Source organism: Phacochoerus africanus, chromosome 8 (genome assembly GCF_016906955.1).
Source record: "Phacochoerus africanus isolate WHEZ1 chromosome 8, ROS_Pafr_v1, whole genome shotgun sequence".
Taxonomy (NCBI): Eukaryota; Metazoa; Chordata; class Mammalia; order Artiodactyla; family Suidae; genus Phacochoerus; species Phacochoerus africanus.
In genome coordinates, this window is record NC_062551.1 from 47,260,430 (window position 1) to 47,283,062 (window position 22,633).

At 55.0% G+C, this 22,633-nt stretch overlaps 2 protein-coding genes across 3 annotated transcripts; one reads left to right on the forward strand and one right to left on the reverse strand.

Annotated features, from left to right (window-relative positions):
* Window positions 1-10: 10 nt before the first annotated feature.
* YIF1B (Yip1 interacting factor homolog B, membrane trafficking protein) lies at window positions 11-10,039 on the reverse strand. 2 transcript variants are annotated; one of them, XM_047791894.1, is made up of 8 exons: window positions 9,932-10,039; window positions 3,260-3,498; window positions 3,073-3,177; window positions 2,815-2,893; window positions 2,626-2,683; window positions 1,494-1,649; window positions 1,318-1,411; window positions 11-382 (listed from the first exon to the last, which is right to left on the reverse strand). In XM_047791894.1, exons 1-8 carry the CDS (start codon window positions 9,972-9,974, stop codon window positions 227-229), a joined length of 930 nt encoding a protein of 309 aa, XP_047647850.1. In that variant the 5' UTR covers window positions 9,975-10,039; the 3' UTR covers window positions 11-226. The 2 variants fall into 2 exon arrangements, with proteins under 2 accessions (XP_047647850.1, XP_047647849.1); XM_047791893.1 differs by having other exon boundaries at window positions 9,923-9,985.
* Window positions 10,040-13,535: 3,496 nt separating this feature from the next.
* Window positions 13,536-22,423, forward strand: KCNK6 (potassium two pore domain channel subfamily K member 6). Its single transcript, XM_047791711.1, has 3 exons — window positions 13,536-14,733; window positions 20,608-21,003; window positions 21,143-22,423. The coding sequence occupies exons 1-3, from the start codon at window positions 13,851-13,853 to the stop codon at window positions 21,364-21,366; spliced, it is 1,503 nt and encodes a 500-aa protein (XP_047647667.1). The 5' UTR covers window positions 13,536-13,850; the 3' UTR covers window positions 21,367-22,423.
* The last annotated feature ends 210 nt before the right edge of the window (window positions 22,424-22,633 follow it).

Genomic DNA, 22,633 nt, shown 5'->3' on the forward strand with positions numbered 1-22,633 from the left:
AGGCTGCCCACGCCGTGCCCATCACGGTTTATTGTTTCCGGAACAGTGGCCGCCCTGCTGGGGGCGGCCTGTGCAGCTGGAAATCTCAGCACCTCGGCGGGGTGGGTGGGGGGAGGGAGGGTCTCGGGCTACCGGGCGGACCCTGTGGCCGGCGGGGGGCCGGGAGATGAGTGGCGGCAGCGCGGAGGCCGCCGGAAGCAGCAGCTGGAGGCGTCGCGGGCCGCCTTCACCGCACCAGGTGGAAGGTGAGCCAGTACATGAGCAGGGGCTGTGCCGCGGCCACGGCCATGGTCAGGTACATGCGCAGCTGGTTCCTCGCCCCGCGCACCGGGATGCCCTCGGCCGCGGCCTCGGCCAGGATCTTCAGCCGCAGCGTCCGGATCTGGGTGGGGAGGGGGTTCGCTCTTGAGCCCGGCCATCCTTCCAGAGTCCAGTTTCTTTGCCCCTCCCTAGAGCGGCTGGGCTCAAGTCTCTGCTCCTGGAAAGCCTTGGTTTCCCCCCAAGTCGCCTAACACCTGGTGAAGACCTGCCCCTCCCCAGGCCTTAGGAGAAAAGTGTGAGGGATCCCAACTCAAATGCCAGACGACGCCCCCAAGCGAGCGCGGTCGGAACTTCACCGGGAATATCTGGCCCCAGGGATGGCCAGGCTTGGCCCTGCCACCTGCTTGTGTTGACCTCTGACAATTTTTAAACACAAGCCACAGGTGTCTTTTTTTTTTTTTTTTTCCCCACTCCCCGCTAAACTTTTAAATAACGCCATCTACGTTGAAGTTTATCTCAGGGGCAGATCCATCTGGCCCCCCAGCCACTAGTTTTTGCTCTCTGCTTCTCACACTTGCCCACGATGAATCCTCTCAGTGCCCTGAGGGGCAGTGATCCTCACCCCCCTTTTACAAAAGGGGAAACCGATTTGAAGAGAGGAAGTGATCTGCCCAGGATCCAGCGAAGCTTAGGGTCAAACCCAGGCCTGGTGGCTTCCAGGGCTCTTAACCAGTCCAGCTGGAAGGCCTCTCAGAGGAGGCTACTGAACCCCCTTTCTGCAAAGGAAATTCCGGTAGGGAAGCCCACCAGGCAAGGAAGGTGGAGTGAGGGTGAGAGCCCACTCTAGAGGCCTGGCTGGCTCCTCCTCCCTCGTCAGGCCCCAGCTTGGACACCCTCTTCCAGATAGCTCCCCAGACGCCCAGGCTAAGGCAGCCACTCCAGAGCGCCTAGTTCACCAATGTGGCTCTGCTCTAAGCTCCCCACCTGACATCCTCTGCTTGGATTCCTCCAGGGACCCTCCCCAACTCTGCCCATGAAGCCTGAGCGCCAGCTCACCATGAACACAAAGATGGACACACAGCACCAGCCCAGCACCAAGTAGTAGCCAATCTTCCCAAAGAGCAGGCCCATGAGGACCCCACCAATCATCCTGCGGGGAAGAGAGGGAGGCTGGTCTGAGGAAGAGGCCTGAGGGCTGGGGGCTGGCAGGCGGGAGCAGAGGGGGCACTCACCCAACATATTTATAGCCCAAGAAGGCCACCAGGTCGATAGTGGTGAGGTCTGTGTTGACAGTGACAAGGTAGAGGCTGAGCAGGATGGCCAGCACCTCCAGTGTCAGCCAGGCCAACGCCGAGCTCGCCTGTAGCCCCAGGAGATCTGGGGAGAACCTGCCGGCACCCAAGCTCTGTCAGTCAGTTGGCTGGCTCAGCCCCTCCCTGAGCATCTGCTTGGGGACAGCCTGCGTTTGGGGGGCGGGGCAGGTGGAGACAAAACGGATCTGGGCCCTGTCCTGGAAATCCCATTCCCAATGACAGCCCGGAGAAGTCAGGGCTGGGATGAGGGAAGCACAGGGCAAGGGAGGCGTGTGACCCTGCTGGGAGGGGGGTTGTCAGAGAGGAGGGGACACTTGAGCTGAGGCTTAAAGGAGTAAGAAGCTGATTGGGGAAGAAGGGCTTTGGTCTCTGGCACATCCCCAGTGCCTCAACAATTAACTGATTCTAAGTTAATTGTTTCTGTGCCACAAAGAAAATGAACAGGGGCGGCCTATGAGTGAGGGGTTGGCACCCGACCCAGAAGGGTGGGGACAGTGGGGGGACACCCCTGAGGAAGTAACGGAGTGGAGACATCAAATGAGTGCCCAGGGGCTCAGCGGCTGATGGAGGGAGTAACGGTGTGAAAGGGAACTGAATGTGCAAAGGCCCTGGGGAGGCAGCAGGGAAGAATGGAAAGAGGAGCGGAGTGGTGCAGAGCGCAGGGAGGGACAGAGGCCGCACAGGGCAGTGCCAGGCTAAGGAGCTGTTTTGGTCTGGGGATAGGAGAACAAGGGGCAGCTTCCAAGCAAGGTGGGACAGGCCCAGGCCCACCTCTCAGACAAGCCCTTTCTGCTGGAGTCGGGGTGCAGGGGTGTGTGGGGGCTGGGCAGCTAGTTAGGAGAGGATGGACCTAGTGTTGCCCAGCACATGTGTGGTGACGAGCTGCACACGGGTGGGAAAGAGAGGGGACTCTGCGGGTGACACTGAGGGCTCTGTCTTGGACCGCCTGGGAACACAGCAGGGCTGTTCTGAAACGGGACCCAAGAGACCTTCCTGACTGCCCCTGAGTCCCCCGAAGCCCACACCACTCTGCGTCCTCCAGGCCTCTTACCTATCCTGGGTCCCCAGCGCCAGGCCAGCCACTAAGACGTAGGTGATGAACGCCATGGCTGTGGGAGGCAGACACACAGACACCGGTCGGAGGAAAGACCAGCCTGGGCCTCCAGGCACCTAAACCTCGGCCCGAGACAGGCCCACCCCGAGGGAGGAGGGCACCAGGTGGTAGTGGGTAGGGCGAGACCTGGAATGTAGAGGTCCGGGGCGTTGATGTCAAAGCGGGGAGCCACTGGTGTGTCCTGCTGGTACTGCACCTCCCAGTCCTGTGGGGAGAGTGGGGGAAGCAGGCAGGACCCGGAGCTGGGCTCCCGCCCGGCCTACAGGCCCTCTCCCGCCAGACTCCCTGCCCTGCCTCTCATGCTTGCCTCAGCTTCCCACTCACGCCTGCCCAGAGGCTGCCTCCTGGCTCAGACCACACCCCCTAGGGCGGGGCAGTGCTCACCTGGTGCAGGTAGGGGAAGAAGAGCAGGCCCAACTTTTTGCCCACATACATGGTGTCCACGGCGAAGTAATATTTGAGCTTGGTGACTGGGATGAAGCGGTCAATCTGGGGAAGCAGAGCTCAAACCTGAAGCCCGGGACCCAAGGCCCCCGTGTGCTCCCCACTCCCACCAGCCCTGCCTACTCACGTTCTTATCCACCAGCTCCTTGCCCTGGGCAGCCAGGCTGCTCCCATAGGCCATGGCCATGTTGGACACAGGATCAGCCAGGAAGGCCGTCTGGGGTGAGCCGGAGGCCGCAGGGTAGCCCAAGGCGCCAGGTGCCCGCTGGGCCCCGTAGCCCCGGCTCTGGGCTGAACTTGTGTCGTCGAAAAGCTGGTGGGGGTCAGCCATGCCTGGCTGGGACACTGGTACCCTCCGCTTCGAGGCTGCAGGGGGAGAAGAATGGGGAGCCTCATTCACTTTGCAAGGGCTCTCCCTCCTGCTCCTGCCACAGTGGGACACTGGTCTCGGTGTCAAAGGAGTCATCTAGTCAAGTCTGGGTGGCCTCTGCCATCCATCCATCCGTCCGTCCGTCCGTCCATCCATCCATCAAATTACAATGATGGTGATGATGAAAATGACAACGACAACGATGATCATGGCTGCTGTATTTTGGGGCTGACTGTGCACCAATCCTGTGCTAAGCCTCTCCCTCACCAGGTCTCTAGCCAGACCTTCTCCCTTCACGTTCCCTCCTTCTCATCCAGCTCCAGCCATGCAGGCCTCAGCGCTCACTCAACACACCGGGCACGTTCCCACCTCAGGGCCTCTGCACCGGCGGTTCCTCTGCCCGGGTGCTTCCTCAGACATCCTCGGGGCTCCCTCTTCTCCTCAAAGTCTCGGCTCCCAACCATCCCGTCTCCAACTGCATTTGCTTTGGCAGAACCCTACCCCCACCCACTTCCCTGCTGAGAACTCGGCGCCAGCTGGCACATGTGCTCTTTCTTTCTTCCCAGCTGGCACACGTGCTCTTTCATTCATTTTGTTCACTGTCTGCCTCCCCCGCTCAAATGTGAGCCCCACAAAGCGGGGATCTTGGTCTTGTTCGTGGCTGTAGCACTATGGCCCCTAAAACAGTGTTAGAGTAGGTGCTTCATAAAAGCCTATAAGGAATGAGTAAGTGGCCATCCCCACTTTACAGATGTGGAAACTGAGGCTCAGAATAAGTGACTTGTGCAAAGGGCCAAATGGAGCGAATGACAGAGCAGGAGTCCAGCCCAGTGAGCCTGTTAAATATTATCATAACTGGACCCCAACTGAGCACTTAAAAACCACATACCAGGCCATGTTCCAAACACAATGGATATACTCATTTAATCCTCACAGCAATCCATTTTGTGTGGCTGATACCAGTATTCCAATTTACAGACAGGAAAAGTGAGCCCCAAGGAGGTTCAAGCTGGAGTTCCCGTTGTGGCGCAGTGGAAATGAATCCGACTAGGCACCATGAGATTTCAGTTCAATCGCTGGCTTCGCTCCATGGGTTAAGGATCTGGCATTGCTGTGAGCTGTGATGTAGGTCACAGACACGGCTCAGATCCCGTGTTGCTGTCGCCGTGGTGTAGGCCAGCAGCTGCAGCTCCGATTAGACCCCTAGAGTGGGAACCTCCATATGCCGCAAGTGCAGCCGTAAAAAGTCAAGACATTAAAAAAAAAAAAAAAAAAAAGAGGTTCAGGCTCTTGGCCAAAGTCATGCAGATAGCATGAATCAGAGATTGCTTTCAAGTTTTCAAAGGGTCCCTCTGGGAATTCCCATTGTGGCTCAGCAGGTTAAGAACCTGACATAGTCTCTGTGAGAACGTGGGTTCAATCCCTGGCCTCGCTCAGTGGGCTAAGAATCGGGCGTTCCCACAAACTGTGACATAGGTGGCAAATGTGGCTGGGATCTGGCATTGCTGTGGCTGTGGTGTAGGCAGGCAGCTATACCTCCAATTTGACCCCTAGCCTGGGAACCTCCATATGCTGCAAGGCGGTAGTAAAAGGAAAAAAAAAAAAAAAAAAAAGATCCCTCTGCTTCCTGTGGGGACAGGCAGAGGTGACAAGTGGGGAAGCGGGGGAGGTGGATGGGGAGAGCAGGATGGGGCAGGTAGAGGTGGGGAGGGTATGCTTCTGGGTGGATTTTGGTTTTTCTTGTTCGTCTGTTTTGTTTTGTTGTTTTTTTTTTTTGCTTTTTAGGGCCACATCGGTGGCATATGGAAGTTCCCAGGCTAGGGGTTGAATTGGAGCTGCAGCTGCCAGCCTATGCCACAGCCATAGCAACGCCAGAGACGAGCCACGTCTATGAACTACAGTTCATGGCAACTTCGGATCCTTAATCCACTTGATCCTTTGATCCACTGAGCAAGGCCAGGCGTCAAACCAGCATCGTCGTGGATCCTAGTCGATTTCATTACCGCTGAGCCACTACGGTAACTCCCTGGATGGATTTTGAAGATAGAAATCAACAGTGGCTTCCCAGATTCTGGTTTGAGTGATCCGGTGGATGAGAGTACTGTCTGCTGAGATGGGGAATAGGGAGAGGACTCGTTTGAACCCAGGACCCTGGCTCCAGGCCCTTAACCAATAAGTGATACCACCACAGCAAATATTTACTGAGCTCCTCCTCTGGGCCACGAGCCACAGTGGGAACAGGGTGGTAGGATTACAATGGAATGGGGGAGAGGAAGCAATCCAGGTCATGACTCTCTTTGCACCTCAGGTTCCTCCTCTGTCGAGTGGTGTCAACAGTCCGGGGCAAAGTGACACTCAAAAACTGCTCAGGGGGCTCCCGTTGTGGCTCAGAAATAATGAATCTGGCTAGCATCCATGAGGATTCAGGTTCAATCCCTAGCTTGCTCAGTGGGTTGGGGATGCCCCGTTGCTGTGAGCTGTGCTGTAGGTCGCAGACTTGGCTCAGACCCTCCATTGCTGTGGCACAGGCTGGCGGCTGTGGCTCTGATTTGACCCCTGACTGGGAACTTCCACATGCCGAGAGTATGGCCCTAAAAAAGCAAAAAAAAAAAAAAAAAAAAAAAAAAAACTGCTCATCCCTTGTCTAGCCCATAAAAAAGTGGTTTGTTGTTTTTTTTTTTTTTTTTTTCCTTTTCTAGGGCCACACCCACGGCATATGGAGGTTCCCAGGCTAGGGGTCTAATCGGAGCTGTAGCCGCCGGCTACACCACAGCCACAGCAACCTGGGATCTGAGTCACGTCTGCAACCTACACCACAGCTCACGGCAACACCGGATCCTTAACCCACTGAGCAAGGCCAGGGATCGAACTTGCAACCTCATGGTTCCTAGTTGGATTCGTTAACCACTGTACCATGACGGGAACTCCCAACAGTGGTCAAGTCTTAAAAAAAAAGGGAGTTCCCGTCGTGGCGCAGTGGTTAACAAACCTGACTAGTATCCATAAGGACTCAGGTTCGATCCCTGGCCTTGTTCAGTAGGTTAAGGATCCAGCATTGCTGTGAGCTGTGGTATAGGTCTCAGATGTGGCTCGGATCCTGCATTGCTGTGACTGTGGTGTAGGCTGGCGGCTACACCTCCGATTAGACCCCTAGACCGGGAACCTCCATGTGCCATGGGTGCGGCCCTAAAAAGCAAAAAAGTAAATAAATTTAAAAATAAATAAATAAATGCGGTCAATTCTGTCACCTACAATCAATTACTAGTCCCTCAGGTCTTCCTCTTAATTATTTGTGGCCTGAAAACAGACTCAGATGGCCCTCAATCCCCAAGCCAGCAGCACTGGTCCAGGGCCCACTTGTCTCCAGGCACCAATTCTCTCTTCCCTTTCCCATTTCCAGCCAAAGGGCTGGCTTCCTGAAAGTTCTGGTGCAAGCGCTTCCTTCCCTTCCGTCACCCTCTGATCCCTTGGCATTTGGGGTCCTGCTCTCACTGGCCCTCCGAGTGCCTCTGCACTACCACGCTGAGGGTTAGTCCACTCTCTGCTTTTACTCAAGCCCACGGCAACATCACTGCCCTTTCCCCAAATGCCAACCCCTGACTCTCTGCTCTCTTGGCTTCTGAGTCACGGGACTACCTCTTTCTCCTTCCTGTCTGAGCCCCACAAACACTGACGGAGCACCTTTGCGTGTTAGGCTCTGCTGCCGGCGAGGTGGATACAGCAGTGAACAAAAAGGGAAAAACTCCTGCCTTCACGGAGCTGATGGTCCGATCGGTCCCTCTCCATAGGTGATGGCTCTCCAGCTGACCCAGTTTTCCACCCTTCCCCTTGTCCTCTGCTTCTCACCCAGGGCAATCTCACCACACCCACGGCTGGCCACCGTGTGCCCGGGCCATCTCTAGCCACCACTTCCTGCCACTGCCCTCTGGCTGCTCTGGGCCTTTACCTCTGACAACCCACCAACCAACCAGCCAACTGACTGTTGCTAGTTCTCACCCACCATGTGTCAATGTTACCCTCCCTTCTCAGACTCTGTCATCCTGCACCTGGCTTAAAAGTCCTCCTATCGGGTCAGCAGCCAGAATGATCTTTTTTTTTTTTTTTGTCTTTTTTCTATTTCTTGGGCCGCTCTCATGGTATATGGAGGTTCCCAGGCTAGGGGTTGAATCAGAGCCGAAGCCACCGGCCTATGCCACAGCCACAGCAACGCGGGATCCGAGCTGCGTCTGTAACCTACATCACAACTCACAGCAACGCCGGATCGTTAACCCACTGAACAAGGGCAGGGATCGAACCCGCAACCTTATGGTTCCTAGTCGGATTTGTTAACCACTACGCCATGACGGGAACTCCAGAATGATCTTTTTAAATGCAAAAGAGAATATTTCAAAACCTCTGACTAAGATCCATGCCCACTGTGCTGAGAATAAAACCCAAATGCCTACAGGGCCTTGCTTGACCCAACCACCCAGGTTTGCCGCCTCCTCCTCTCGGGCCCTGACCCTGCCAAGTTCCTCACTCCCTCAGGCTTTTGCAAACACAGCACTATATCACCTTGGAACCCCTTCCCACAATTAACACCTGCCATTCGAGCACAAAGGCCACAGCTCAAAAGATTCCTTCTCAGGGGGCCTTTCCTTACTCCTCAGTAGAAAGCATTAGCCCTGGAGTTCCCGACATGGTGCAGCAGAAACAAATCCGACTAGGAACCATGAGGTTGTGGGTTCGATCCCTGGCCTTGCTCAGTGGGTTAAGGATCCGGTGTTGCCGTGAGCTGTGGTGTAGGTTGCAGATGTGGCTTGGATCTGGCATTGCTGTGGCTGTGGTGTAGGCTGCAGATGTGGCTTGGATCTGGCATTGCTGTGGCTGTGGTGTAGGCCGGTAGCTACAGCTCCATTAGACCCCTAGCCTGGGAACCTCCATATGCCATGGGTGTGGTCCTAAAAAGACATAACACACACACACACACAGAAAGCATTAGCCCCACCTTGTTCTTTCCCATAATTGCCAGTGGCACTTTTTTCTCTTCTGACCCTTTGTCATAATTTCTAAATCTATATTCCTCTGTCTACTTGTTTACTCAGCACAGGCCTCCCATGCTTTTCCCTCTCACCACAAATCCCCTTCTCTAGGCTAATTCCCCATCACTTCTAGGAAGCTTCACTGACAGACTGACAGACTCAGGCAGGGTCTTGTTTTTTTGTTTGTTGTTTGTTTTAAGGCCACACCCGCGGCATATGGAGGTTCCCAGGCTAGGGGTAAAATCAGAGCTGTAGCTGCTGGCCTACACCATGGCCACGACAGATCCAAGTCTCGTCTGAAATCTACACCACAGCTCCTGGCAACTCTGGATCCTTAACCCACTGAGCAAGGCCAGGGATCAAGCACTGAAACCTCATGGTTCCTAGTCAGATTTGTTTCCGCTGCACCACGATGGGAACTCCTGGCTCTTGTTTTCTAATCTGGGCTAACACAACACCCTCTCTCTCAGCCATAACCACTGACTGTGCTTCCCACCTCCCAGCCCTGACCCCCTGCCCGCACCTCTCTCCTCATAGCTCCATCACGCTAGCCTGTCACTATCTTCTACTCTGTACTGGTAGCTCCAAGAAGACAGGAACCAGGACTGATGGGCGTGGCTGTATCCCCAGCATCCCCCATCACAGGGCCAGCCAGGCACCTTACAAAGGTTGAAGGGAAGAATACATGCATCGTGTCTTGAGGCCTCCTCCACCCTCAGTCACATCCTGATTATTCCCTTTACAGCGCTAATCACTCCCCCAAGTTATCTTGCTGACTTGTTTGTGTCCAAGTTTAGTGTCTGTCTTCCCGCTAAACTTTGAGCTGTAAGTTGCCAAGAACCAGTGCTATGCTGGTTACTACTGGGTCCCCAAATTCCAGCCCAGGGCCTGGCACAAGGGAATTGAAACAAGATATGCTGATTGAATAAATGAGATGCACAAATGCTCACTGAGTTGAAGAGGAACTTAAAGAGAGACACAAATTCAGAGACATGGGAAGAGGCGGTTAACAGCACAATAAATACAGCTTCTAGTCTTAAAGGAGGGCTAAACACGGCCCTCTGCGCTCACGCAGGTTATTGAACACTGTGGTAAGGAGCGTGGGCAACAGTCTGAGGCCACAAAACGGTAAGGAGCAGACTGACGTCTAACTACAAATGAATGAAAGTCGCCTTTTTCTGCAGAGTACACACCATACCCGGCCCAAACTGTTTTCTCCTGAAGGAATTTCCTAAAGAAAAGTAGAATCCAACGCGCCCCCTACCCGGATCTGGCATCCCTGCGCAGTGCACACCCGTAGCTCCAAATCCCTGACCTCGTGACCTCCGACCTGCGGCGACCTCGCCAACCGTCAAGACAGCCCCGCCCCGCCCTCCCTATCTCTCCGGCGGCCACGTACGCCACTTACGCTGCCGGGGCGTCCCCGCCGCCGCCAAGCCTGCCGGGTGCATCCTTCGCCGCCGCCGCCGCCGCCGCCGCCACCACCACCGCCACCGCCCCAGCCACAGTTCAAAATGTGCCCGCCCGGCTCCCGTAGCCACGCCCTACCGGCGACACGACAGCCAATGGGCGTCACGTTCGTGCAGAGGCCACGCCCTCTCACGGAGGCCTAGACAAGTTGGCGGTGAATAAGAGGCGAGGGTGGCGGGGGCGAGGAAGGCAAGGGTCAGGCCCCCTGGGCGGGGAGGGCGGAGCCGGGAACCATCCAAAGAGGAGGCGGTGTCGTGTCGGAAGGGAAGTGTGGGTGTCGAGCGAAGAGGCCGATGGGAAGTGGAGTTTTCTACAGACCTACGCTCAGTTCGGCTGCTAAGAGCGCTGGGGAGCCAGAGAAGGGTGTGGAGCAAGGGAAGAGAGACCGATGTGTGTTCCTCCGGGGCTAATCGGAGTTGTGCGAGCCGACTTTGGGTATTAAAGTGATTATTTAGAGTGAAAAAGGACATCCAGAAAGTTAGGTGGGAAGAACCAGGTGTCTCTCTTCAAGATGTAGTGTTAAAAAAGTAAAATTAAGGAAGTTTCCTGGTGCCGCGTTGCCACGGCTGGGGCTCGGTTCCGATCTCTGACCCGGGAACTTCCGCATGCCGCGAATGCGGCCAAAAAAAAAAGGTAAAAGTAAAATTAAACGGAGCAACTTTGAGACCTAATGGACTTTGTTTAACAATTTATGAATCGGGCAGCATCTCATCTGATAAATAGAAGGGCCCTTGTAGGAGTCCTACAAAATGCTGGGTTTTGTAGAAGGAGGCAAGGAAGTTATTATTAGGAAAAGAAAGGAAAGAATTGTTTCAGGCCAGCTCACTTTCTCTTGGGGGAGGGTGAGAATCTGTCTTGTAGAATACATCTTTCTTTGTGTGGGGACAGAAATGGTGAGGTCCCACATGACAGATTATCTCACTGGTGCTGACCAAGAAATTCCAGGTTGGCTAATTAAGATTACCTTCCTGGGGAAGGAAGAAATTGCAATTAGGTCAGGTATTAAAATCTAGGTTTGCTATCATGGGCTTTAGCACAAGTGGTGCCATTTTGGGTTTTCTCTTTAACAATATCATTAGACATTTCCCCAGAAATTCATTAAAATGCTCCTATGTTGCAGTCTTCTTTCCCTGATCGGCCAAAAGCACACTATAACCCCCCCAGCAATTGCTGCACATGCAGGCACACTTGCGAGTCAGGAGCCCTGAAAATTAAGCTTCCTTAGTCTCTCCCGTTTCTGTCTTCAGCCTCCCCCTTTATCTAACGCTGCCTTCCCCTCAGTGTCCCCCTCAGCCTCTTCTGTTCTGTCCCTTAGTCTCCTCCAATTATCTCAGGCAAAGATAATTGTAGAAAAGACTTCTGGGAAGTGATAGGACTCCGGAAGGATGTCAGCAAGTGACCCTGTCACTGTGGCCTGCCTTTTCCTCCTCTGAGATATTGTCTTTTCTGGGGATCTTGAAGACTGTTCTGGTCTTCGAGTTACAAGTCCTCACTCAGATTCAGTCCTTTTTTGTGACTGAAGTGCCCCCATTCCTCTTCTGCACTTGTGGTTTAACATCTGTCCCTTGGTCTCCACCACCATTTTCTCATCCTCAACCCCTCTGTCTTCCCTAAATTCTCCTGTGAATATATTTTTAAAAATTTTAAATTTTTATTTTATTTTATGGCCACATATGCAGCATATGGAAGCTCCCCTGCCAGAGATCAAATCTGAGTCACAGCCCTGACCTGTTCTACAGATGCAGCAATGCTGGATTCTTAACCCACTGCAAAGTGGGAACTCCCACCCTATTTTTAAGCCTAAATTTTCTCATCTGTTTATTGAGAACAATATAATGTTTAAAAGCTGCCCACCATGGAGTTCCTGTCGTGGCTCAGTGGCTAATGAATTGCACTAGGAACCATGAGGTTGCGGGTTTGAACCCTGGCCTCACTCAATGGGTTAAGGATCTGGCGTTGCCGTGAGCTGTGGTGTAGGTTGCAGATGCAGCTCGGATCCTGCGTTGCTGTGGTTCTGGCGTAGGCCAGTGGCTACAGCTCTGATTAGACCCCTAGCCTGGGAACCTCCATATGCTGCGGGAGTGGCCCTGGAAAAGGCAAAAAGACAATAAATAAATAAATAAATAAATAAATAAATAAATAAAAGAAAAGTTGCCCACCATCCAGTCCTACAAGAATCAAGTCATTAGCCACTGCAGCTGCTGATACACCCTGAAAGGAATTCAGGGGGAAGATCAGGATGAGGCACCCTGTGCTCTGGGAAACAGGCAAAACAGGCCGGCCCTAAGATGGTTAGAAATATTTCAGGACAGAAATTTCTTGTTGTTGTTGCTTTTTAGGGCCTCTCCCGTGGCATATGGAGGTTCCCAGGCTAGGGGTCGAATCGAGCTGTAGCTGACAGCCTATGCCACAGCCACAGCAACACAGGATCTGAGCCACGTCTGCCCCCTACACCACAGCTCATGGCAACACCGGATCCTTAGTTCACTGCGGGAGGCCAGGGATGGACCTCTCGACCTCATGGTTCCTAGTTGGATCCGTTTCTGCTGAGCCACGATGGGAACTCCAGGACAGAAATTTTTTATGAACCTGGATTATTGCATCTTCCCCTACAAAAACCATTAACTGAGATGTCTGCTTCTCATGTCCAGTGGGAACTTTCTACAGAGATGTGTGCTTGACTGCATGTACCCCTTGGCCATAGTCACTTATATAATACTCATCTCTCCCTCTACTTCTTTGGAGCAGTTCCTTAGAGCTACCTCCCCCCCCCCCCGCCTTTTCTTTTTACAGGCACACCTGTGGCATATGGAAGTTCCCGGGCTGGGGGTCAAATCAGAGCTGCAGCGGCTGGCCTATGACACACCAAAGCAACACTGGATCTGAGCTTGCATCTTTGACTTACAGCACAGCTTGTGGCAATGCTGGATTCTTAACCCACTGACCCAAGGCCAGGGGTCAAACCCAAGTCCTTATGGATACTATGTCAGGTTTTTAACCCACCGAGCCACAATGGGAACTCCTCTCAGAGCTATCTGAGAGGTTGTCTTGCAGTCCATATTTCTCAGTAAGTTCCCAAACAAGACTGAAACGCAGAGTTATCATGTTGTGGTGTGTTTTTTCAAGTTGACAACAATGTAGTTGAGGATTCAATACAAACTCGTGGCAGTACAAACCAGGGCCTGGCATATTGGAAGCTTTTGATCACTGCCAGCTACTGTTACTGCTTTTATTATCAGGTATCTCTTCCTGTGGGTTGTCAGCCCCAAGTTGGGCTTTATCCTAAGAGCTGCCACAGTTTTATAAATAGAACCGGCCGGGGGTGTGTCTATGCTGGGCCCCAAACACCACTCCTCCACCAGGCAGATGTGGTCAGGATTCTGGGCTGCCCTCCAGATGGCTGTCAGGGAAGGTGCTGAGTTACAGCCAGAGGAGGATGGGAGAAAAGTACAGGGGAAATGGAAGGAAAAAAATCCCCCTTAAGCAGAGGTATGTATCTATGGTTCTGCCAGGAAGAGACTCTGGCTCACTCCTATTCATCCCTTACGCCTCAGCTCAGGTATGTCCTTCTTGGTGAAGCTCTCTGGACCTCCCTAAGCTGGGTCAGTGCATCAGCTAGGCTCCTCCAGGCTCCACAGTGCTCTAGGCTCCCCCCTGGGAGCCCCTGTCACTCTGTCGCCCTGACCTTCCCGGCTGTCACTCTGTCGAAGTGCGAGGAGTCCCCTGAGGGCAGAGCCCTGGACAGTCTTGGTCACTGCCCTGTCCCCAGCATCACCCAAAGGACTGGGCACGAAGTGGGCGCTGAGCAAAGATTTGGTGAGTAGCTAAGGACCCCCACTCTCTCTGTAAGGGCCCAAATGACACCTGGTCCTGTAGTGTCCCCCTTTGTGAGCCAGACAGACGGCCCTTCCAGGCGGACTCAACCGCACTCCAGAACGCGCGACTTGGCGAATGGAACGAGGGCTGGATTTCGGTTTGTCCCCCTGTCCCCTCAGCCTGGCGCCTCGATGGGGCGCACAGTCTCGGCAGCCTTGCGCAGTGACCCCGAGGAGCTGGGGATCGACTCCTCAATCCGCGGGCGGGAAAAGGGTTCGGATTTTCTCCGGCCCTGGGAGCCGCGGCTCCGAGGAAAAAGCAAAAGGAGGAAGGGGAGGACGAGAGGAATTCCCCACCGCATCCGTGGGGTCTCCGGGGTCCGGGAGCACGGGGCTCCTCCCCCTGGGCGATCACACCTGGCGGCGGGGCGTGCCTCAGTTTCCTCCACCCCCGCCCCTCCCCTTTCTGCTCTTCTTCCTCTTTGGGGCGCTGGTGGCCGCACCTCGAGCACTCCCGGAACTGAAGCTGGGCGCCGGGCCGTCGGGAGGCGGGGGCCACGTCAGCGGGGCGGCCCGGGGCTCGGCGGCCCGGGGGTCTGCGCCATGCAGCGTGGCGCGCTCCTGGCCGGCGCCCTGGCGGCGTACATCGCGTACCTGGTGCTGGGCGCGCTGCTGGTGGCGCGGCTGGAGCAGCCGCACGAAGCGCGCCTCCGAGCCGAGCTGCAGACGCTACGCCAGCAGCTGCTGCGGCGCAGCCCCTGTGTAGCCGCCCCCGCCCTGGACGCCTTCGTGGAGCGGGTGCTGGCGGCCGGACGGCTGGGGCGCTCGGTGCTCGCCAACGCCTCCGGGTCTGCCAACGCCTCGGACCCCGCCTGGGACTTCGCCTCGGCTCTCTTCTTCGCCAGCACGCTGGTCACCACCGTGGGTACGTGTACGCCGCCCCGAGCCCCCGGCCCACGAGGACCCGGGAACTCGGAGCTCTCCTCCGCCTCCCTGGGGACCTGGCGCCATCGCAAAATACCCTTATCCCGAGGGATCATTCCCAATCCACTCTGAGCTCAGGAGCCTCTCCCCCATCCCCCACGAGGTCCCGGGACCCACACTCTTTGGATCCTTCACTCTGGGGAGTCCCCATCCAAGCCTTTCCTCCCCGTAGGAAATGCCCCCTTTCCCTGGGGCATCAGGGCACACTCAGAGTACCTTCCAGGGGAGCATCTGGGACCCCATTCCTCTGCCATAACCCCCTTAGAGACTCAGGTCTGCCCAGTCCCCTCTGGGCCTGGGATGGTCCTCAAAGACCTGTGGGAACCTGGGACCCTCTGCCTGAAACTCTCAACCCCTCTGGACTGGGACCTCAGCAATGCCAGGACCTCTGCCCTTCTCTACAGCTCAGACCACTGTCCCCTGCAACATTGTCTCCTGACTCCCCAGATAGGTTCTCCTAGGATGCCCGTTGGGCAGCCTTACCCCAAGCTCCTCCTCACCCTGGTGCCCCAGTGAGGACTCTGAATCTCTGGACCCTCTGCCATCACTGCCAGTACAGATCCTTCAGCAAGGACCTGGGGTCCCCTACCCATGGGGCCTAGACCACTCCCCAGCAAGAGACCCTGCCCTCCTATTGACCAAGTACCACCCCATCCTCATAGCCCCAAGCAGGTAGCCCCATCCTCCCCTGCAAGTAGCCCTGACTCCAGACACAGGACCCCACTTGACATCTCCTACTCCATCTTTTTATTTTATTTTGTTTTTTTGCTTTTTAGAGCTGCACTTGCAGCATGTGGAAGTTCCCAGGTTAGGGGTCGAATCAGAGCTGTAGCTGCCCGCCTACACCACAGCCACAGCAACGCAGAATCTGAGCCACATCTACACCACAGCTCACGGCAATGCCGGATCCTTAACCCACTGAGCAAGGCTAGGGATCGAACCCGCATCCTCATGGATGCTAGTCAGGTTTGTTAACCGCTGAGCCATGATGGGAACTCCCTGCCCCTCGATCTTGACATCACCTTTGTATTGGGGAGCCCTCAATGTAGGGTTTTCCTGCCAGTAGGGATCCCCTTTTTCTCTCTGAACTCGGGGCCTCCAGTTCAGCAGCCCCTGGCTGTGGATATGTGAGAAAACCAGAGCACCCCTCCCCAGGAAGGACCACTGACTTTCCAACCGACTCCTCCAGTCTCCAGAATGGCTCCTGCAAAACCCCCTAGTATTTTCCAAACCAGGGATTCCCCATGAGGGCCTGTTTGTACCTGAGAACCCTTAGCTGAGACTCTCACCACTCTCTGGACCCTGTCACCCCTCAATAAGAGCCCCAGAACCACCTGGACCTCTCTCAGGGTCCCCAGTGCCCTCCGCAGGTCTTGTCCTTGAAAGCAGACTCCCCTCGCTCACCCCCCACACAGGATGCCAATCTGGGGACTCTGCTCTCTGGCCCTGTCTCCGCCACCCCTGCACTCCCTCCCGCTCTGAATTTCCCAAGAAATGGAACCTCCTGGGGACTTGGGACCCCTTCAGTCTCCTCCAGACCCACAGCTGGGACCTCTCTCTCCATCCCAACCCTGCCCCGGTCTGTTCTCTCCTCCGTCAAAGACGATCCAGGCTCTCCTCACCCCCAGACCCCTCCCCAGCATCCACTCAGGACCATTTTCCACCCTTGACACACTCAGCCAGGACCCGAGACTCCCCTCAGCATTGTCTGCCCCTGTCCTGTCCCCTCAGGCAGCTTTGGGCTCAGAAGCCCCCTCCACCTGAGGACCCCTCTTCCCAATCCCCTGTGTGATCCAGAAAATGCCCTCACTGGTGACTGTCCCCTTCTTCCTCTGGACTCAGGACCCCGGCTCCAAACCAGGATTCATTTCAAACCAGGACACTGGCCTCTGATTTCAGATCCCTGACTACCCAGATCCCCTTCTCTGGACCCCATAGTCTCAGCGGGACCTACGCCCCTGCCACCACCATTCCCCCCTCCTCCCAGGGCTACCCAGGAAACCCCCCATCTCAGCACCCCGCAGACCTGGAAAATCCCTTTGCTGTCAGGCTCAGACGGACTTCCCACAGCCCTCCCCAGCCCCCAGACTTTGTTTCTGCCAGGACTTGAATGGGTGGGGAGAGGTGGCTGGGGCAGAGCTGGCCCAGGTTCCTAACTCCCCTTTGCTTTGTGCCCCATCGTGATTGTTGTGTGGACCTGCAAACCAAGGCCACGGGCAGCAGACTCTTCTCAGCCGCTGGCTGGGCCTGTCTGACCAGTTCCCAGGCTTCGTGCTCCGTCTCCTCCCAGACCCTGGCTCCTGAGATGTTGTCCCAGGCAGGACAGATGAAGCCAAACCCAAGGCAGATGCAGCCTGGGTCCAGATCCCTGTCTAGCCACTGCTGATCTCTTGCACTGCGTGTCCTCCCTCATCTGTAAAATGGGATGATAACGCTCCCCAGTTCGTAGTAATAGTAATACCCGGGAGAGGACCTCATGGGTTTAAGCTGCCTCACAGGCTGTTGTGCTGAATGAGTTAAAGCCCGTTACGTGATTACAGGAAGAAGGGAAATAGGCATCTTTTTAAGGACACTTTTTAAGGACACATTTCTGGCTCAGCAGAAATGAATCCAACTATTATCCCTGAGGACGCGGGTTCGATTCCTGGCCTCACTCAGTGGGTTAAGGATCTGGCTTTGCCTGAACTGTGGTGTAGGTCGCAGACACGGCTCAGATCCCATATTGCTGTGGCTGTGGCTGGCAGCCATAGCTCTGATCTGACTCCTAGCCTGGGAACTTCTAAATGCTGCTGATGCAGCATAAAAAGCAAAAAAAAAAAAAAAAAGACACTTCTTGGAAGTTGCTTGCTTCTTTCATGTACACCTCATTGGCCATAATTATTCCACAGTCACACCTAGCTTAGCTGCAGCGGAGGAGGGAATGTCTTTATTCCAGGTGGCCACGTGGCCAATAAGAACTAGAATATCCTTTGTTCCTCCTTAGGGTTTTTTTTTGGGGGGGGGGGTGGGCAAAATACACCTAAAATAAAATTTACCTTCTTTTTTTTTTTTTGTATTTTTGTTGTTGTTGTTGTTGTTATTGTTGTTGTTGTTGCTATTTCTTGGGCCGCTCCCTCGGCATATGGAGGTTCCCAGGCTAGGGGTCTAATCGGAGCTGCAGCCACCAGCCTACGCCAGAGCCACAGCAACGCGGGATCCGAGCTGCGTCTGCAACCTACACCACAGCTCACGGCAACGCCGGATCGTTAACCCACTGAGCAAGAGCAGGGATCGAACCTGCAACCTCATGGTTCCTAGTCGGATTCGTTAACCACTGCGCCACGACGGGATCTCCTTTTTTTTTGTCTTTTTTTGTTGAAAATTTACCTTCTTAACCATTTGTAAGTGGACCGTACAGCAGTATAAAGCACATGCATATTGCTGTGCAACCATCACCACCATCCTTCTCCAGAACTCTTCTTATCTTGCTAAACTGAGTCTGTACCCTTATGTCAATACTAATTCCCCACTTGCTCCTCTCCGCAGCCCCTGGCAAACCATCATTCTACTTTCTGTCTCTAAGTACTGCATACAAATGGAATCACAGGATTTGTTTGTGACTGGCTTTTATTTTTATTTTTATTTTTGCTTTTTAGGCCGAACGTGTGGCATACAGAAGTTCCCAGGCTAGGGGTCAGATCGGAGCTGGAGCTCTCAGCTACACCACAGCCACAGCCACGCCGGATCCGAGCCACATCTCTGACTTACACCACAGCTCACGGCAACGCTGGTTCCTTAACCCACTGATCGAGGCCAGGGATCAAACCTGAATCTTCATGGTTACTAGTCAGGTTCATTACTGCCGAACCACAATGGGAATTCCTGTGACTGGCTTCTTTCACTTAGCATGATGTTCCCAAGGTCCATCAGTGTTGCAGCATGGGTGAGAATTTCCTCCCTAGAAAGGCTGAATAACATTCCATTGTTTGTGCTTACATTTTGTTGATCCACTCATCCATCCGTGGACAATTGGGTTGTTTCCACCATTTGGCATTGTGAGTAATGCTGCTATGAACATGCGTGTACAGGTACCTTTCCGTTCTTTGGAGTATATAAAAGCCAGGGGAGGGAGCTCCCTGAGGGTCTAGTAGTTAGGATTCGGTGCTTTCACTGCTGCAGCCTGGGTTCAATCCCCAGCCTGGGAACTGGGATTCCCCCATCAAGCCACTGCATCCTGTAGCCAAAAAAAGACAGGAAAGGAAGAAAGAAAGGGAGGGAAGGAGGAAGAGAGGGAGAAAAGCTAGGGTGGAAGCCAGGCTCAGGGGAGAGCCTGCTCCTATGTGCACTGTTTCCACACTTTCTTTTTTTTTTTCTTTTTTTTGTCTTTTGTCTTTTTAGGGCTGCACCCACAGCATATGGAGGTTCCCAGGCTAGGGGTCGAATCGGAGCTGTAGCCGCCGGCCTGCACCAGAGCCACAGCAATGCCAATCCCAGATCCAAGCCTCGTCTGTGACCTACTCCACAGGTCACTGTAACGCTGGAACCCCAACCCACTGAATAAGGCTAGGGATCGAACCCGCAACCTCATGGTTCCTAGTCAGATTCGTTTCTGCTGTGCCACAACAGGAACTCCTGTTTCCACACTTTCTTACAGACCACAGGGCTTTGGGGCAAGACATTTTACTGTCAACATAAATCAATCCCCTTGGGAGTTCCATTGTGCTCAGTGGTGATGAACCCAACTAGTATCCTTGAGGATTTGGGATCGATCCCTGGCCCTGCTCAGTGGGTTAAGGATCCAGCATTGCCATGAGCTGTGGTGGAGGTTCCAGACGCTGCTTGGATCTGGCGTTGCTGTGGCTGTGGTGTAGGCTTGCTCCAATTTGACCCCTAGCCTGGGAACTTCCATATGCCACGATTATTGCAGCCCCAAAAAGAAGGCAAAAAAGGAAACAATAGAATGTGCTAGAAGGCATTAGGTGGTATGAAAACAAACCAAAAAGGAGTTGGGTAAGAGGATGTAACAATTTAAAGTGGTGAGGGAGGAGTTCCCATTATGGTGCAGTGGAAACGAATCCAACTAGTAATCATGAGGTTGTGAGTTCGATCCCTGGCCTCGCTCAGTAACTTAAGGATCCAGCATTCTTGTGAGCTGTGGTGTAGGTCGCAGATCCTGCACTGCTGTGGCTGTGGTGTAGGCTGGCAGCTGTAGCGCCGATTCAACTCCTAGCCTGGGAACCTCCAAATGCCGGGGGTTTGGCCCTAAAAAGCCAAAAAAAAAAAGTGGTGAGGGAAGGCCTTGCTGAGAAGGTGACATTTGAGCAAAGACCTGGGGAGGGGGGGTGGCATGTGCAAAGGCCCTGAGGTGGGAACATACTGCCCTGCTGGATTGTGTGGTGCCTCATGGGCCACAATAAGGACTTTATGTTTTACCTGAATGAGGTGGAGCCAAGGAGGGCTCTGAGCAGGGGAGAGACTCACGTGGTCACAGGGTCCCTCTGGCTGCATCGGGGGAGAAGGGAGATGAGGGAGGAGGCTGCTGGGTAGACAGGACCAGGATGGAGCCGTGGGGTGGAGTGGAGTGGGGTGAGGTGGGTGGGTCTGGGATCTGTTTGAAGGCTGAGACCACAGACGGAAAGTAGGTGTGAGTGACAAGGGACTCAAGGATGATACGAAGGCTCTTGGCCTGAGCAGTGGGAAGGGTGGTAGGGCCACCACCGGAGATGAGAGACTGGCAGGTGCGGGTTTGAGGGAGAAACTCATCCTGGGTTCAGGGTGGCCCCGGACCCCGGAGTGGATGACCAGAGGGCAGAAGGATTTCCCCTCCCTCCCGCAGGCTACGGCTACACAACGCCACTGACCGACTCGGGCAAAGCCTTCTCCATCGCCTTTGCGCTCCTGGGTGTGCCGGCCACCATGCTGCTGCTGACCGCCTCGGCCCAGCGCCTGTCGCAGCTGCTGACCCACGCACCCCTGTCCTGGCTGAGCCGGCGCTGGGGCTGCCCCCCCCGGCGGGCAGCCCGCTGGCACCTGGCCATCCTGCTGGGGGTCGTGGTGACCATCTGCTTCCTGGTGCCAGCCATAGTTTTTGCCCACCTCGAGGAGGCCTGGAGCTTCCTGGATGCCTTTTACTTCTGCTTCATCTCTCTGTCCACCATCGGCCTGGGTGACTATGTGCCTGGAGAGGCCCCTGGCCAGCCTTACCGGGCCCTTTACAAGGTGCTGGTCACAGGTGAGTGGGGTGACTGGCTGGGGACTGAGGGCCTGTCTCAAGGCGTGTAGGGTCACAGCCCCATCCCAGGGGGGCCTCTAGCCCCACAGCCTGCCCAAGGGGCCTGAGTCCACTCATTGCCGCTCTGCTCTCTCTGCAGCCTACCTCTTCCTGGGCCTGGTTGCCATGGTGCTCCTGCTGCAGACTTTCCACCACGTGTCTGACCTTCATGGCCTCACGGAGCTCATCCTGCTGCCGAAGCCATGCCCGGCCAGCTTCGACCAGGATGAGGATGCTCGGGTGGACATTTTGGGCCGCCAGTCGGAGCCACACCAGCAGCTCACTGCCGGCTCGCACACTGACTACGCCTCCATCCCCAGGTAGCTGGGGCAGGTGCCAAGAGGGTGCATGGACCTGGCCTGCGGCTATGGCACCCATGGGACTTGAATGGACAGACGGTCAGACTAGCCTGTCCTGGAGCATACGTGCCCATGTCCTGAGGCCCTGCCTCCACCGCCCAGGGCTCCTGCTGTGGCAGCGCTGCCTGGTTTTCCTCGCCCCTTCTCTCACCTCCCCGCACACCCGGTGTCCCAGCTTCCTCTCCGTCTCTGTCTTTCCCCCTCACTCTGTCTCATGTCTTTATTTCTCATTCTTTGACTTCCTGTGTCTGCCGCCCTCCCTCAGCCACTCATCATCTGCTGATTCCTCCGGGCTCTGGGCTCAGATCTCATTTCAGGCGCTTGATGGGTCCCTCCGCATTGGGCAAGTGACTGCCCCTCTCTAGCCTTGATCTCCTCATCTGTCAAGGGGAAAGGATATATTCACTCAACCAAAACTCCCTCCTCTGTGCCAGCCTGTGCTGGGCCATGCTAGGGACGCGGTAGTGCCCCTCATGGCCTGGGCCCTGCTCTCCCTGGAAGGTGGACAGACCTGTCCCCACTCAGTGACAATCCATAATAGGCAGGACTCCAGGGGGGGAGGCAGAGTGGTCAGGGCTGATGAGGAAGGCACAAGGGAATGTAGCCAGTCCAGCCTGGAAGGTCAGGGAGGGCTTCCTGGAGGAAGGGGCAAGTGACCTCAGGCCTGAAATCCGAGGAGTAGTCTGGCGAAAGAGGTGTGCCGGACTCACTTTGCTCAAGGTAGGCCTGGGTGATGGATGCTTCCTCTGTAGCCTGGCAGGCAGGAAGCTGAGACAGGATCCCAGCCTGGATCCGAATGGCACGGAAGGCGCGGCTCTTACTTAGCAAGATACCATTGTAGTAACTGCTGTCCCTGTTTACCGAGGACTCGTTCTCTAATGTGCTTTGGGCTCTGGAGCCAGCCTGCCTGGGCTCGGATCCCAACTCAGCTGTGTCCTGCCTGGGTCCTTGGGCAGTACTTTGCCTCTGTGATTTTTAGTTTCCTCATCTATAAAACGGCAATAATAATAGTTACTTTGAAAGAGGTAGTTCCCGTTGTGGCTCAGTGGGTTAAAGATCCGGCGTTGCTGTGAGCTGTGGTATAGGTCGCAAGTGCAGCTCGGATCTGGCATTGCTGTGGCTGTGGGGTAGACCTGCAGCGGCAGCTCCAGTTTGACCCCTGGCCTGGGAACTTCCATATGATGCAGGTGCAGCCCTAAAAAGCAAAGAAAAAAAAAGAGATGCTTTCACAG